Genomic DNA, 14560 nt, shown 5'->3' with positions numbered 1-14560 from the left:
GCCCCCCCGGGACCCCTGCCCCATCCAACCACCCCTTCTCCCTGGCCCCTGCCTGCCCCATCCAATCACCCCTTCTCCCTGGCCCCTGACCGCCCCTGGACCCCTGTCACCCCATCCAACCCTTCTCTCATTCCTGACTGCCCCCCGGGACCCCTGCCCCATCCAACCACCCCTTCTCCCTGGCCCCTGACTGCCCCCCCACCACGCCATCTAACCCCCCTCTCCTTCCTGACTGTTCCCCCTCCCCCAGAACCCCTGACTGCTCCCTGCTGCCCCATCCAACCCTCCCTCCTTCCTGACTGCCCCCCGGGACCCCTGCCCCCATTCAACCCCCTGTTCCCTCCTCCCGACCACCATCCACACCCCCGACCCCTGACCACCACCTCGAACTCCCCTGCCCTCTATCCAACCCCCCTTGCTCCCTGCCCCCTTACCGCGCTGCCTGGAGCACCGGTGGCTTTCAGCAGTACAGCCACATCGCCCAGCTGGAGCCAGCCACGCCACCACCGTGCAGCACAGAGACCGGGTCAGGCCGGCTCTGCCGCTGCGCTGCCCCAGGAGCTCACAGCGCTGCCGCCCAGAGCGCTGCGCCGGCCGCGGAGCGAGCGAGCTGAGGCTGCACGGGAGGGGTTGGGGCCAGGAGCTCTGGGGCCGGGCAGGACGGTCCTGCGGGCCATAGTTTGCCCACCTCTGCATTAGGCAAAGGGATTTGTGTCCCTGTAGTGAATGGGATGTGCTGAACAATTGCCTGCCCTTCGGTTGCATTTCCACCTGTAGCTCTCAAAGCTCTTCACGGAGCTTGATGAACTCTCATCTCTGTTTTACAGACAGGCACAGCATGGGGTAGGTAATACAGTGAGTCTCTGGTCGGACCTGAAATAGAACCCAGATCCTCTGGCTCACAGTCCTCTGCCCTAACCACTGGGCAATGCTGCCTCTTTGGAAGTGCTGCATTTTACTCCAGTCTAGACAGAAGCAGTGCATGCTGCCTCCACCCCAGCCTTCCAGTGTGAGGCGCCCTGAGCTGGAAGGACTGTTTCTATGGGGATGGGATGGGTCATTTGGTCGCTGGCCTCTCTGCTGTGATGGCTAGAAAGGGGACACGTAGTGCCTCTTGGGGTGTTGCTTTTGTGAACCCTGGGAACTGGGCTGAGACTCTGCATGGACCATCAAACAGCTGTTAGAGGGTGATGTCTTTGGTGTCTGCCATCAGAGCAGCAAGCTAGACAGAAAAACCCCGGCTGCCCCTGGCCAACCCTCTAGGTCATCGAGTGCCCCCCAGGTGTGGAACATAGCGGACGTTAACTCCGCTGCTGCTTTCATTTGTCCACTTACTGGTTTTGCACCTCGACTCGCTGTTCGTGCCGGAGCATGGATCTTGGTGCCCAGCGCACCTCTGCTGCGCTGTGCAGAATTCAGAGGAGTGTGTTTAATGGGAGTGAAATTCACCCCCTTCTAAACATCGGGGAGTTTCGCCCATGCATAAGGCCTGAATTTGCCCATTGTTTTTATAGGTCCTGTACAAATGGCTTTTTTTGTTGTTTATTTCTCGATAATAATGGCAGCCTTGTTTTTTCAAGGCTAGTGTGTGGAATCCAAGGGCTTCCCACATTGGGAGCGGGCCCTGCGCAAGTCATAAAGCAGTGACGCTCCAGGGTTGTTCATGGATCTGTAGAAGCTCCCTGCTGCTGCCTGAAGTCCTGTGCTCTGAAGCCACGGACAAGAGGGATTTACTGCCCAACGCTGCAGAATTATCTCGCATCAGCTCCCTGCGCCTGCAGTTCATGGATGCGATGACTTTGTGCTTTCAGAGCGTGCCCTAATTAGTTAGTGTTTAATTCACTTCAGTGCTTGTCATTGCTAATAATCTTGTTAACAGAGGGAGCAAGGGAACATGCCGCTTCCATCTGCCGTTGACTTCTGGTGCAATCATTGTCATTGGTCTGGTGGCTGGTGAGCTGCTGCAGGACAGTCTCTGTTCACAGTAAGTAGGGACTGACAAACCCATATCAAGACTGACTGAGGACTCCTCCAGCTCATGTCCATATCCTCCAAGCCCCAGAGTCATTCCGCATCGAGTGGTCTCTGGTGCTTTGTCCAGCCCAGGTAAATGTCTCCTGTTCTTCCGCCACGTGATTGGGAGACTGTGCTGGTTTAGCAGCTCTCGCCTTCCTCTTGGGGATGGAGGGAAGCAGAGAGGCCACAAGGGGATGATTCGCCTGCTCTTGTCCATCTGGCCTGTGTAGACCGTGGGGCAGGGACTGTCTCTAGGGCCTGGCACAATGGGCTCCGAGTCTGCTGGGGTCTCTAAAGACACAGCACAGCACAGAATAGGGAGAAGAGCGGCCGTGCTGGTGCTCTGCGGAGACTGGTGCAGCAGCAGCAGCTTCTCACTCCTGGGTTGCTAGCGCTCAGGTATGGGAGACAAGCACCAGCCCCAGGAGTCAATGGGGGGTTGGCGCTGACCGCACTGAGACCAGGATGCTGCTGTGAAGGCAGATTGTTCCGGTGAGCAGCCAGGGGGAGGCGGCCCAGCAGGCGCGTGCTCTGCCAGCGGGATTTACGCCCGGCGGGCGGGGGCTCTCTGCCAGCGGGCCGTACGCCCGGCAGGCGGGGGCTCTCTGCCAGCGGGCCGTACGCCCGGCGGGCGCGTGCTCTGCCAGCGGGCCGTACGCCCGGCGGGCGCGTGCTCTGCCAGCGGGAACGGGGCGGGGGCTCTCCGCCAGCGGGCCGCACGCCCGGCGGGCGCGTGCTCTGCCAGCGGGACGTACGCCCGGCGGGCGGGGGCTCTCTGCCAGCGGGCCGTACGCCCGGCGGGCGGGGGCTCTCTGCCAGCGGGCCGTACGCCCGGCGGGCGGGGGCTCTCTGCCAGCGGGACGTACGCCCGGCGGGCGCTCGCTCTGCCGGCGGGACGTACGCCCGGCGGGCGCTCGCTCTGCCGGCGGGACGTACGCCCGGCGGGCGCTCGCTCTGCCGGCGGGACGTACGCCCAGCGGGGTCTGATGGTGGTGCTGCATGGGAAAGGGCTGGTGGGGAGGAGACCTGGCAGAGATTTCTCCTCTGTCATTGTCCGGGGATGGAGTATGGAACAGGCTATGGGCCTGACCCCCAGCCCCAGGATCCCCTGGAGGACAGGGGGTCTCTGCCACTGCAGAACTCTAGCCCTGCTGCGCGGCTGCCACCACTAGCCTTTCTGCACTTCGTGGGCGTGCCCCTTGGAAGTGCAGAAAGGGACGGGGGGGTTCTCCTGCTCCCCTGCTGGCTGGACCTGAGGGTGCTGCTGGTGACCCTCTGGCGGCTGTGTTCCTCCATGCCATGAGCATTGTGGGCTGGCATGGCGGGGGGAGCGTCCCCGGTGCCTCCCCTTATTCCTGCCCCCCCCAGTATATAATGTCGCGCTGGCTGTACCTTTTAGGGCGCATCCCGTCCCCTCTCCTGTCCCTGGGGAGAGCCCCGACCGTGCGGCGCCGTCCCACCCATCAGGGCATCCACCCTGCATGCCGCAGAGCTGATCTGTACAGGGGAAGCCTCGGCCTCCCCTTTGTTCAGTGACACAGTAACGTGCCGCCCAAGTGACAGCTTCCCAAAGCCTCACCCCTCCTGTCTCCCAGCACGGCGCGGCCCAGGCCGGAGCAGAGTCATTCTGTTCCTCCTCCTGTGCACAGCCCTCAGCACTCTTCTGCCAGGAGACACCCCCTCCCCGGCGCAGACAGCGGGGGGCGCTCTCCCTCCCCGGGCGCCGACGCGTATCAGCTGCAGGGCTCAGGAAGGGATTAGTTCTCCCACAGCACCACCGCCAGAGTCAGCATTGCACCGTGCCTGTGGGGATGGCAGCAGCCCTGCTCAGGAGCAGGCTGGTGCAGAGACAGCAGGTCTCGTGGGTGGCCATCGCTTTGATCTGCTGTGGCAGGCCCAGGCCCCAGTCTGTTCCGTGCACGAGCAGGCGGAAAGAGCTGCTTGTGGCAGCACGTTGCCCTGACATGCTGCCTCATCTCACGGGCCGGGTGTCACGTCCTTCCATTGGCCAGGTCACGGTGAAGCTGTGACATTGGGGCTGTCTGCAGCCTGTAACCCTGTGAGAGCCAGGGACCCCTCAGAGCAGAGTGGGTGTCCGGGGCAGGGCTGGAGTAACTGAGCAAGGCTCGGGCATAGCCAGGTGCTAATTAGGTCAGGAGGGCCCTGTGGATCTTGGCTCGGTGTGGGAAGTGCTGCACCCAGGAGAATGGCGGCATGGTTTGAGATTCAGAGGCAGCTTCACACTTGTCCCTTCCTGCTCCTCCACTCTCCCTGGTTTTCCTCTAGTTCATAACAAAGGTGTTTCCTGCTAGAGTTGGGGTGAGATCACTCGGGTAGCCAGCAACAACTTCGGCTTGTCGTAAAGAGCTGAGGGGTTTCGGCCTTCAGACCTCTCAGAAACAATGGAGGCTGTTGTAAAGCAGGTGGCCCCTTCTTGTGGCTCTAAAGCTCTCCCTAAATAGGCTCACAGCTCTGTTAGCCAGAGCAGTGCACGTGGGACGGCAGAATCCCAGGCACTGCTACAGGCTGGGGACCGAGTGGCTAGGCAGCAGTTCTGCAGAAAGGGACCTAGGGGTTACAGTGGACGAGAAGCTGGAGATGAGTCGACAGTGTGCCCTTGTTGCCAAGAAGGCTAATGGCATTTTGGTTTGTATAAGTAGGGGCATTTCCAGCAGATCGAGGGATGTGATCATTCCCCTCTACTCAGCACTGGTGAGGCCTCATTTGGAGTACTGTGTCCAGTTTTGGGCCCCACACTACAAGAAGGATGTGGATAAATTGGAAAGAGTCCAGTGGAGGGCAACGAAAATGATTAGGGGGCTGGAGCACATGACTTATGAGGAGAGGCTGAGGGAACTGGGATTGTTTAGTCTGCAGAAGAGAAGAATGAGGGGGGATTTGATAGCTGCTTTCAACTACCTGAAAGGGGGTTCCAAAGAGGATGGATCTAGACTGTTCTCAGTGGTACCCGATGACAGAACAAGGAGTAATGGTCTCAAGTTGCAGTGGGGGAGGTTTAGGTGGGATATTAGGAAAAACTTCTTCACTAGTAGGGAGGTGAAGCACTGGAATGGGTTCCCTAGGGAGGTGGTGGAATCTCCTTCCTTAGAGGTGTTTAAGTCAGGCTTGATGAAGCCCTGGCTGGGATGATTTAGTTGGGTTTGGTCCTGCTTTGAGCAGGGGGTTGGACTAGATGACCTCCCGAGGTCCTTTCCAACCCTGAGATTCTATGATTCTGTGTGTAGACACAGGGACTAGAGCATACTCTGCACAAGGAACGTGACCTGTGTCTGGCAGCTGTTGTCCACCACGAGTCATTTTCCTAATGTAGACAGTGTCTGAGAAGTCTTGATGTGTGTCTGACAAGGCTTGGAGAGGGGAATGCTGCTAGGGTGACCAGATGTCCCGATTTTATAGGGACAGTCCCGATTTTTGGGTCTTTTTCTTATATAGGCTCCTATTACCCCCCACCGGCTGTCCCAATTTTTCACATTTGCTGTCTGGTCACCCTAAATGCTGCTAAGATCCCTGCCCTGGAGGGCACTCAAGGAGTAGTTGGTACCCTGTTAACAGACCACTCTCTTCTGTCTTTAGGCAGCAGTGCTGCCAGCCTGTGATGTGAGTTCCCTATTCGCTGTTCATTGGTAACATCCACAGTCAAGATAAAACTTCAGCTTCGAGATAAAACCAGCCGACAGGGAGGGAAGGTCCGTATGCAGAGCTAAACCTTGCTGCTCTTCCCTGACATCACTGCTATATAATGGGTCTTGCAGAAGAATGGAAGATGGTGGTGTCAGTTACTGCGTTTCCCGGGTATCAGAGACTTTTCCCTTTTATGGATGAATTACCTCTTGGTTTGATGGATTGAAGTAAAACCCGTCAATCTGTTTGAGGCTTGGTCTCTGAGTCTAGTTTAGAATTTGCAGCTCTTCTAGTGATGATGTTTTAGTGAGACAATACTGCCTGGGAAATGTCTGGGAAAGAAGGGCCACGGAGCACAGACCCTTTGTGCTCTCTGGATTCGGCTGTGTTTAACGTTACTGAACAGCTAGTGTCCGGGTAGAACTTTTCCAGCAGAATACAGTGTGACCTTGATTCTCCAGGCCTCAGAGATCCCAAACTCTCTTATCAGCAACAGGGTCATGTTCCTGATGTCTGTTAATTACCCTGAACATTCCATTGGTTATCTGGCATGACTCAGTAACCCATAGTATTGCATTTGGGTAATGAACATTGGACTGCATAGAAGTTACTGTGTGTCAACTTAGGTTGCTTCTCAAAATAAATTAGGGGCTTGTAAATGTCAGTAGCTACTGGCTGATGAAGTACATCTGGGAACACATGCTCCTCTTGGCGCAGCCCCTTCGTTAGCCCTCGTTTGTTTAGTCTCTAGCCTCTCAGAGGACAGTACAGCACATGGGTGCATTGCTGTTTTGGTTTCCTGTAGCTCATGAAAATAACCAGATTTTTATTTTTGCATCTGTTTAATTATGTCGTGTGTCACCAGCAAGAAGGGTTTTAAACAGCATGCGTTCGGAAGAGGTCTCTACACAGCAGGATGCCACAGAGCATCATGGGAGTCCCAGTGTTCCGGGCCGAAATGGTATTTACAAGTGGCAGGCCACAGCCTTGTCTGTGCAGGGCTCACAATCTCCCTGCATGTCCAGCCACAGAAACCAGCCTTGGGAAGGGAAGGGGAGAGCGCAGTGTCTGTGACGTGAGGTGTTCAGTCCAGTATTAAACCAGCCTCTGCTCTGCACCATAGCAGCAAACAGATACACAAGGCGTCCTGGGCCCCTCTGAAGCACTAGCAGAGAGCAGTTATTTTTGTTTCTTTCAATGCACCGTGCAGCAGCTGCACTCCTTGGCCTCATGAGTGTCCAAGCCCTGGCAGCAAACTAGCGCAGCAGGAGAGTCTGTCATACGGGGTCACGGAGATATAAAGCGTACTGAGAGATCAGCCTGGGAAAAGTGAGGTGTTACCTTTGATCTGGGTGGGAATTGCTCTCGCAGATGATGGTGGTGGGTGTTTATTAGCATTTATGGGGTGTGCCCGCCATGTGCTAGATACGGTGCAAACATAGATGGAGGCAGAGTCCCTGCTGCAGAGAACTTGCAGGTGAGGGTGTGCAAATAACACCTTGTGGGATCAGGCCCCTGCTGATCACCTGTGGCTACAGTGAGATCTCCCGAGGCGACAGTTTCTGGTCCCTAACCACTGACATCGATGGGAGTTTGCCACTGGCTTAAATATGAGCAAGTCCGGGCCATTGGCCCACAGCACGGTCTCACTGCATCCGTAGCGGTGTCAGAAACCCGAGGAAGCCGCCTGTGCCACAGGCTCTGACCACCTACTAGTGCAACTGTTGGACCCTCCGTTATTTGCTGGTTAGTGTGCTGTGGCCCGTCCTTCCCTGCATGAAGTCTTGGGCTGAAATGTTAGAGAAGGACGCTGGGCTTGTGATCAAAGCATTGGGCTGGGGCTCCGGGGATCTGGGTTCAGCTCCTGGCCCTGCCCCAGATTACCTCTGTGGCCTTTGGCAAATCACTTAATTGCTGCGAGCCTCAGTTTCCCCATCTGAACAGTGGAGAGAAACTGTCCCTTGCCCTGTCTGATCTATTTAAATTATAAACTCCTTGGGTCAGGGTCGCTTATTGTGCGTGTGCAGTGCCCAGCCCAGAGGGCTCTGAGCACATCTGGAGTTCAACTAAATAATCGACATGGTTCAGTGTTAAGCACCAGCGACTGTGCCCAGCACATGGGGGGGTATCGACTGCTGCGCACAGTGAGCCCAGTGCTGGTTTGTGTCTCTCCCCAGGTAATATTCCATGATGTGGACGTGCTGACAGAACAGCTCTTTCCAGTAGTTGAGGCCATGCAGAAACACTTCAGTGCTGGGTCCGGGTCCTACTACAGCGACTCCATCTTCTTCCTGTCGGTGGCCATGCACCGCATCATGCCCACAGGTGAGCGTTCCGGGACAGCGGCGGGGACGTGTGTGTGTTCAGAGCGCTGGTGATCTTGCGGGTTGAGTCAGCATGTCAGGACGCTGCTGTGTTATGTCTGAGTCTCCGTAGTGTGCCTGGAGCTCACTGAAAGAAACCGAAGTAAAGTATCCAAGCAGCCCTGAGCTGCAAAAAAGTACGGAGCAGGAGGCTGCCCTGGCCCCGTCTCTGCTTCCGACAATATCTTAACCTCTCCAGCTGCGTTAACTTCCTGCTTGTCCATCCCCTGCCCTTGGCTGGCGAGCAGATGGGGACACAGCACGTTTGTGGTAGCTGATGGCCCCTGTCTGGCTGGCTCCATGTGAGCAGACGGTGGGAGCAGAGCAGGGTATTGATTAGTGCATTCCTTTCCCATCGGAAAACTCTGTTGATTGATGGTCATTGATTTTGTCTTTATCTCCCCTTATCATGCCTCGCTCTCTGCATTATTGTGGAACCAGGGGACAGCAATAAATCTACAGGAAAACAAAGCAGCCCTGGAAAAGAGGCTTGGCTCAGTTAGCTGCAGCCTTTTCCTTCCTCTGCAGCCTGTGGGTAGTTCTCCTGGGACCCATCTTCTCTATAGGCTCAGCCTGTAACTCGCTGTGTCCCTGCTGTGTCCTCCCTTCCTGCTAAGACTCCTGTTCCTCTCAGCAGGGGCCGGACCTGGGAGAGTGGCTGAGTTGTTGACGCATTAATGAATGTTTGGGTCAGAATTTGATGATCACAGACCATGTGGGTGTTTTGGGGCCTTCATAGCATTTTGCATCCCTGATTCAGCAAGGTACCTGCATGTGAGGAGCCCGCTGGCTTCAGGGGGGCTGCTCTCCCCTCGCAGTTCAGCACACACGGCAGTGTCCTGCTGAGCTGGGCCATTGGGCTGCGTTTGGCTATGGTGGGGAATGCGCTGCAGTGGTTAGAACAGGGAGCTGGGAATCAACATTTGCATCGGTGACGGGAAAGGCCCTGTTAGGTCGTCTAGCCCAACTGCCTGCCAGTGCGGGGTGGTCCTGGCTAGCCAGTGTTCCCAGGGACAGAGCTCCCAGGGCTTCTCATGGGGAAGCTTTATTCTACTAGAGCAGGGCTGAGGTGTCCAAAGCTGTCTAAGGGATTTGGACACTCAATTCCCCTGTGATCCAAATCACCTGGCAGCAGCTGCTGGCGCACATGTCCTGGGTCGGGGTGTACACCAGCTGCTGCTGTGGCTTCGCTGCCTAGACCAAAGCTGTCTCGGGTATGTCTGCTTGTGCTGCAGTCACGCCTCTGATTGCAGTGTCCACGTACCTGTTGTGAATGATCGGCTGTAAGCCAGGGGCTCTGAAATACGCTCAGGGAAGTTTCTGTTTGGCCATAAAGCCCAGTATAGCTGAGTTAACAAGAGGGGGTGGCTTGCCTGAGCCCACAGTGTATCTTGCAGTGCCGGGAGTTATATGAGCAGTTGTTATTTTCCAGACAAGGAGGAAATGGAGCAGACGCTGGCATCCTTCCTTTGTTTTTTGGGCCGTCCTTTCAACGCAGCCTTCTGGAGGAGGGTCATAGCGTCAGGCAGGAGGGTGACCCAAGACCTTCCTGGTGCAGGTCTGAACCCACTGGCACCAGGAGGCATGCAGAATGGGGTGTGGGGGGGGAGGATTTTTGGAAGAAAGAGGCTGTCTTGGGTTATTTTGTGGTGGGCTTTCTATTCACTGAACAGTCACCCAGATAAAGTGAATCTATGTAATACCCAGTGTGGTTACAGAATCTGGATTGGCCTGGCCAGGCACCCAGTGTGGGGCAGAACAGGACAGTGGGTGGGGGCTGAGTTCAGGAATCTGTCCCTGATACTCGTTAATTTCCAAACCAGCAAAGACCAGCTTTTTTACAGCCCCGCAGGCTGCTCTCTTGTGTTTCTTCCCACCTGCTTTGTCCTCCTCCATCTGAGAAGCTGGTACATCCCACCTGCCCTCCAGGAAGCCTCAGTTTGGCTTGGAATGCTGCAATCCCAAACCCCAGAGATGGTTTTCACAGCAGCCTTTGAGTATTTGTTGAATTCAGGGATCAGGACAGCACTAGGGGAAGTCCGTCGCACGGTGGCTGATTTTGTACCCTACTGTAGGTGAACTGACTGCAACCTTCCTTGCCCCCTCCTCCCAGGCACTGGAGCTGTGCCAGGACTCTGATTGGAAGGTTTCCCTGCCGCAGTGGCCGAGTGCCAGACAGTGTGCTTGGCTCTCCTGGCTTGGTTCCTGTAGGAAGGGTACGGTGCTCTCATTATGGACCATTGGCTGCATGGGATTGTAGGCCCTTTGGAATGGGCTCCGTGGTAATGGTTCCCATTTGTGAATTCTTGTCACTCTGAAATTGGCTTCTTACTTTGGTTTGCATCACCGGCTTCCTGTGAAGCTGGCACTTACCCTCCAAGGATGAGGCAGAGCCACTTGAGCCTGCAGGCCTCCACCCATCCTAAATCCTGCCTGCGTGCTTCATGCAGCTTGGCAAACTGCGAGCACCGTCTCCCTCGCAGAGGTGGGAGTGAAATGCAAAGGGCAATGTCTTGGTGGCCAGACATGTCAGTCACTTGTCACGTTCCTGAAGCCCGAGTCTCCTTCCTGTGGGCATCTTGGTCAGCTAGCAATGATTTGTCACTTGCCATTAACAAAAGAGAAGGAAAAGCGCAGACTGGAGACAGTCACATTCTTGGAAACCTTGTCGGAAAGGCTCTGAAACACGCAGGTTCTGTCGGCGCTCGGAGTGTGGTTTGAGCTGCTGGCTCCAGTGCAGAGTTTCACAACGCAGTGTCCCTATTGTTCTGAGTGATCCCCAGATGGAGGGAGTGGTCAGGTGATGCTGGGGTGGGCAGAGGCATGCAGGGAACAAGGAAAGGTGAGGAACAGGCCGCATGTCATGTGCAGAATGGACCAACATGCCAGACAGCTAGGGTAGGAATAAATGGTCAGTTTTCTGAATGGAGAGAGGTAAAGAGTGGTGTCCCCCAGGGATCTGTACTGGGACCAGTGCTGTTCAACATAGTCATAAACGATCTGGAAAAAGGGGTAAACAGTGAGGTGGCAAAATTTGCAGATGATACAAAATTACTCAAGATAGTTAAGTCCAAAGCTGTTTGAGAAGAGCTACAAAGGGATCTCACAAACCTGGGTGACTGGCCAGCAAAATGGCAGATGAAATTCAATGTTGATAAATGCAAAGTAATGCACATTGGAAAACATAATCCCAGCTATACATATAAAATGATGGGGTCTAAATTAGCTGTTACCACTAAAGAAAGATCTTGGAGTCACTGTGGATAGTTCTCTGAAAACATTTGCTGAGCTGTATAGCGTCAGTCAGAGAAGTTACTCGAACGTTAGGAATCTCTAGAAAAGCGATAGACAATAAATCGGAAACTATCATAATGTGTGTATATAAATCCATGGCACCCCCACACCTTGCACACTGCGTGCAGATGTGGTCGCCACATCTCAGAAAAGATATATTGGAATTGGAAAAGGTACAGAGAAGGGCAACAAAAATGATTAGGGGCATGGAACTGCTTCCGTTTAAGGAGAGATTAAGACGGAGACTTTTCAGTTTGGAAAAGAGATGACTGAGGGGGGATATGATAGAGGTCTATAAAATCATGGCTGGTGTGGAGAAAGTAAATCAGGAAGTGTTATTTACTACTCCTCATAACACAAGAACTAGGGGTCACCCAAGGAAATTAATAAGCAGCAGGTTCAAAACAGACATAAGGAAGTACTTCTTCACACACCGCACTGTCAACCTGAGAAACTTGTTGCCAGGGAATGTTGCAAAGGCCAAAACTATAACAGGATTCAAAAAAGAACTAGCTAAGTTCATGGAGGACAGGTCCATCAATGGCTAGTAGCCAGGATGGGCAGGGGTGCAGCCCCATGCTCTGGGTGTCCCTAGCCTCTCACTGTCAAAAGCTGGGAATGGACGACAGATGATGGATCACTCAATACTTGCCCTGTTCTGTTCATTCCCTCTGGGGCACCTGGCATTGGCCACTGTTGGCAGACAGGATGCTGGACTAGATGGGCCATTGGTCTGACCCAGTGTGGCCGTTCTTATGCTCCTATGGAGACTGAAACTCTTTTGTGTTGACACTGTTGTAGTGAACTGGCTACCAAGCATGCACCACTACCCTGTCCTGGGCAGAATCAGAACTGCCAGCTGTGTGTCATGGGCCCTGTGTTGCAGAATGCTAAGGGAGTGTCTGCTTTAGTTCAGATGTTGAGGTGCTTTGGCAGCAGGAGGATCTGGGGTCTGTTGTTGCTGCTGCCGTGAGGAGAAGCGTGGAAGCTCCAGGTGGCAGTGCGTTTATGACACTGCTCTCGTTGCTTACCCTGGCTGGAGAACGGTGCCTCAGCCTGAGCTGATCTCTGCTTTAATGAAGGGAGTGGCCTTCCATATGCAGCTCCTCAGCTGAGCGCAGGGATGAGCAGAGACCGGGGTTGGGGCAGGCTCTCGCCAGAGAGGGGCCAGGCTGGTGTAAACGGGGCTGTGTCCCACCGCCCCTCTCGGGCAAAGGAGCACGGCTGGTTCTGGCCTCTCTCTGCAGACCAGCACCGGGCAGCCTTTCTGTGCCGGGAGTCACGTGCCTTGTGTCCGATCCAGAGGGACACACGAGGGCTTTGTGACCATTTAAACGCAGTTGGCTCCTGGCTGGGAGGCTCACCGTCGTGCTGGCTTTGAGAGCAGAGGGGTCAGTAGGGCGCTGGGGACCAAGGGTGCCTCCAAAGACCCAGGGCCAGTTGCCAGTGCAGTCTCTTTGCCTGTGCATGTGCAGCACCCAGGTGTCAGGAGCACATGCAGAACGTAGCTTGTTCCGCCGGCCCGAGTCCCCATGCGGCAGGTGGGTAACCTGTTTCCATGACGAGTAGATGTACTTCTCCTGGCCAGGGAGCCCCAATAGGTTGCTTTGCCTCTGGAAACTCTTGGGAGGCCTCTGGGGATGACACTTCTACATAGTGCCACTAGCCCAAGGAGCTCCCGGGGCAGGAACAAGCTTCCAGTCCAGGACCGTTCAGCCCAAGCAGGAGCCGAGTTGTCATGGCCTGAGAGCAGGCCCCGCTGGGTGGTGGGGATCCCGGGCAGTGGGCCCCGCAGCAGCAGGGTTGCAGCTCCAGCTCTGCAGATTCCCCGCGTGGGCCTGAAGCAGGCAGCATGGGCCAGTCACTCAGGTTGTGAATCATAAAAGCCCTTGAAGGGCACTTGCTGGACAAGCAGTGCAGGTTGTGGAGCAGGTTGTGGGTCCTGGGGCACCCAGCCAGGCCGGCCCTGGCGTAACGCCCAGTGCTCTTCTGTAGCGCTGCTGGGGGGTGCGAGGCCCTCCCCTCCCTCTGGTGCCGGAGCTGGGGATGGGATGTCCCTGGGCCTGAGGGCGCACGTCTGTCTGCCCGCCAAGGCCCAAGTGTGGGATGCGGACCCAGGATGAGCAGCGGACACATGAATTGCTGAGGGTTCTTTTGCGCTGTGTGAATATCTCTCCCCCACCATGGTAGCTCCGCAGTTTGGTCCTCCTGCTTTCCACCCCTCTCAGCTAGCATAGCGAGGGGGACCGGGAGGAGGGGCCAGTCTGATCCAGCCAGGGATTCCCATGCTGAGCTCCAGCCGAGCTCTCAGAAAGACTCCCACTGTTGATGGAAAGAGCTCACTAGTGGCGAATCCACCGCAGCCCTGGGGAATTGGGTAAACCCAGGGGTAAACCCTCTTGTTTCTAGTCAGTTGTCTAGCTTCAGCTTCCTGCCGCTGGGTCTGGTTCTGCCTTCGGCTGCTGGCGGGAGCAGCCCTCTGCCAGCAGGACACTGGGATCGATTCACCCCTTCGTCTGCCCTGTGGCGAAGGGGTGGGGGGAGACACCCAGCACGCCAGGGAACGCTGGGACTAAAGTGGTGACGGCCCTCGCAGTGCGGGACACTGGAGAGGCCTGAGAATGCGACTCTGAGGGAGAAAGACTATGGGCCTGTTGCCCCTCAGTACAGGCCGAGCGCCTGGTCCTCTCAACACTGGGCAGCGCTGATACTGCTGTCGTGGAGGCTGAGACCGTGCCCGCGGCCTCAGGTTTACACCTCCGAGAGAGGCCCAGTATACGGGGCATCGCGTCTTTCAGGTGTTCAGCCCTAATCAGCCTGGCCCAGACTCGGTGCGTCTCATCCCAGGCGACTGCTGATGTCAGCGTGGTGCGAGTGTGCGTGTGCACCGTCATTGCACTGCGGGTGGAAGGGAGCTCTCTCTTCACACCTGGCAGGGGGTGACTCAGGTGGGGTCTGGGCTGAGTCACTTGTAAGCAGCAGGCCAGGAAAGACGTTTGCTGGAGCCACTTTTCCATTAAGTTCTTGTTACGGTTTTGGAGGTGTAGGACGTACTCTGAATGCGAATAGCAGTATTATTATGGTCTGCATCACTTAGACACTGTCCTGGTTTCTTTATTCTATGGCTTGACGTGCTCAGGATCTCCATATCGCCCTGTCGCAGGGGAGTCTGAAGCTACTTCATGTGAAATGCACGTTCTCGGCTGACACGCATGACTTGGGGGTTGCAGTCCTGGCTCCAGGTT

General features: G+C 55.7%; 1 protein-coding gene across 1 annotated transcript in view; it reads left to right on the top strand.

Annotated features, from left to right (window-relative positions):
• The window catches only part of XXYLT1 (xyloside xylosyltransferase 1), a 91484-nt gene that overhangs the window by 22763 nt on the left and 54161 nt on the right, over window positions 1–14560 (top strand). The window contains exon 2 of the mRNA XM_045030200.1: window positions 7836–7983. Within this exon, the coding sequence (XP_044886135.1) occupies window positions 7836–7983 (148 nt within the window). The remainder of the gene's footprint in view (window positions 1–7835; window positions 7984–14560) is intronic.

The sequence above is a fragment of the Mauremys mutica genome, chromosome 9 (assembly GCF_020497125.1).
Source record: "Mauremys mutica isolate MM-2020 ecotype Southern chromosome 9, ASM2049712v1, whole genome shotgun sequence".
Classification (NCBI taxonomy): Eukaryota; Metazoa; Chordata; order Testudines; family Geoemydidae; genus Mauremys; species Mauremys mutica.
Note: the sequence above shows the minus strand (reverse complement) of the source record. Positions and strands in the feature narration are given on the sequence as shown.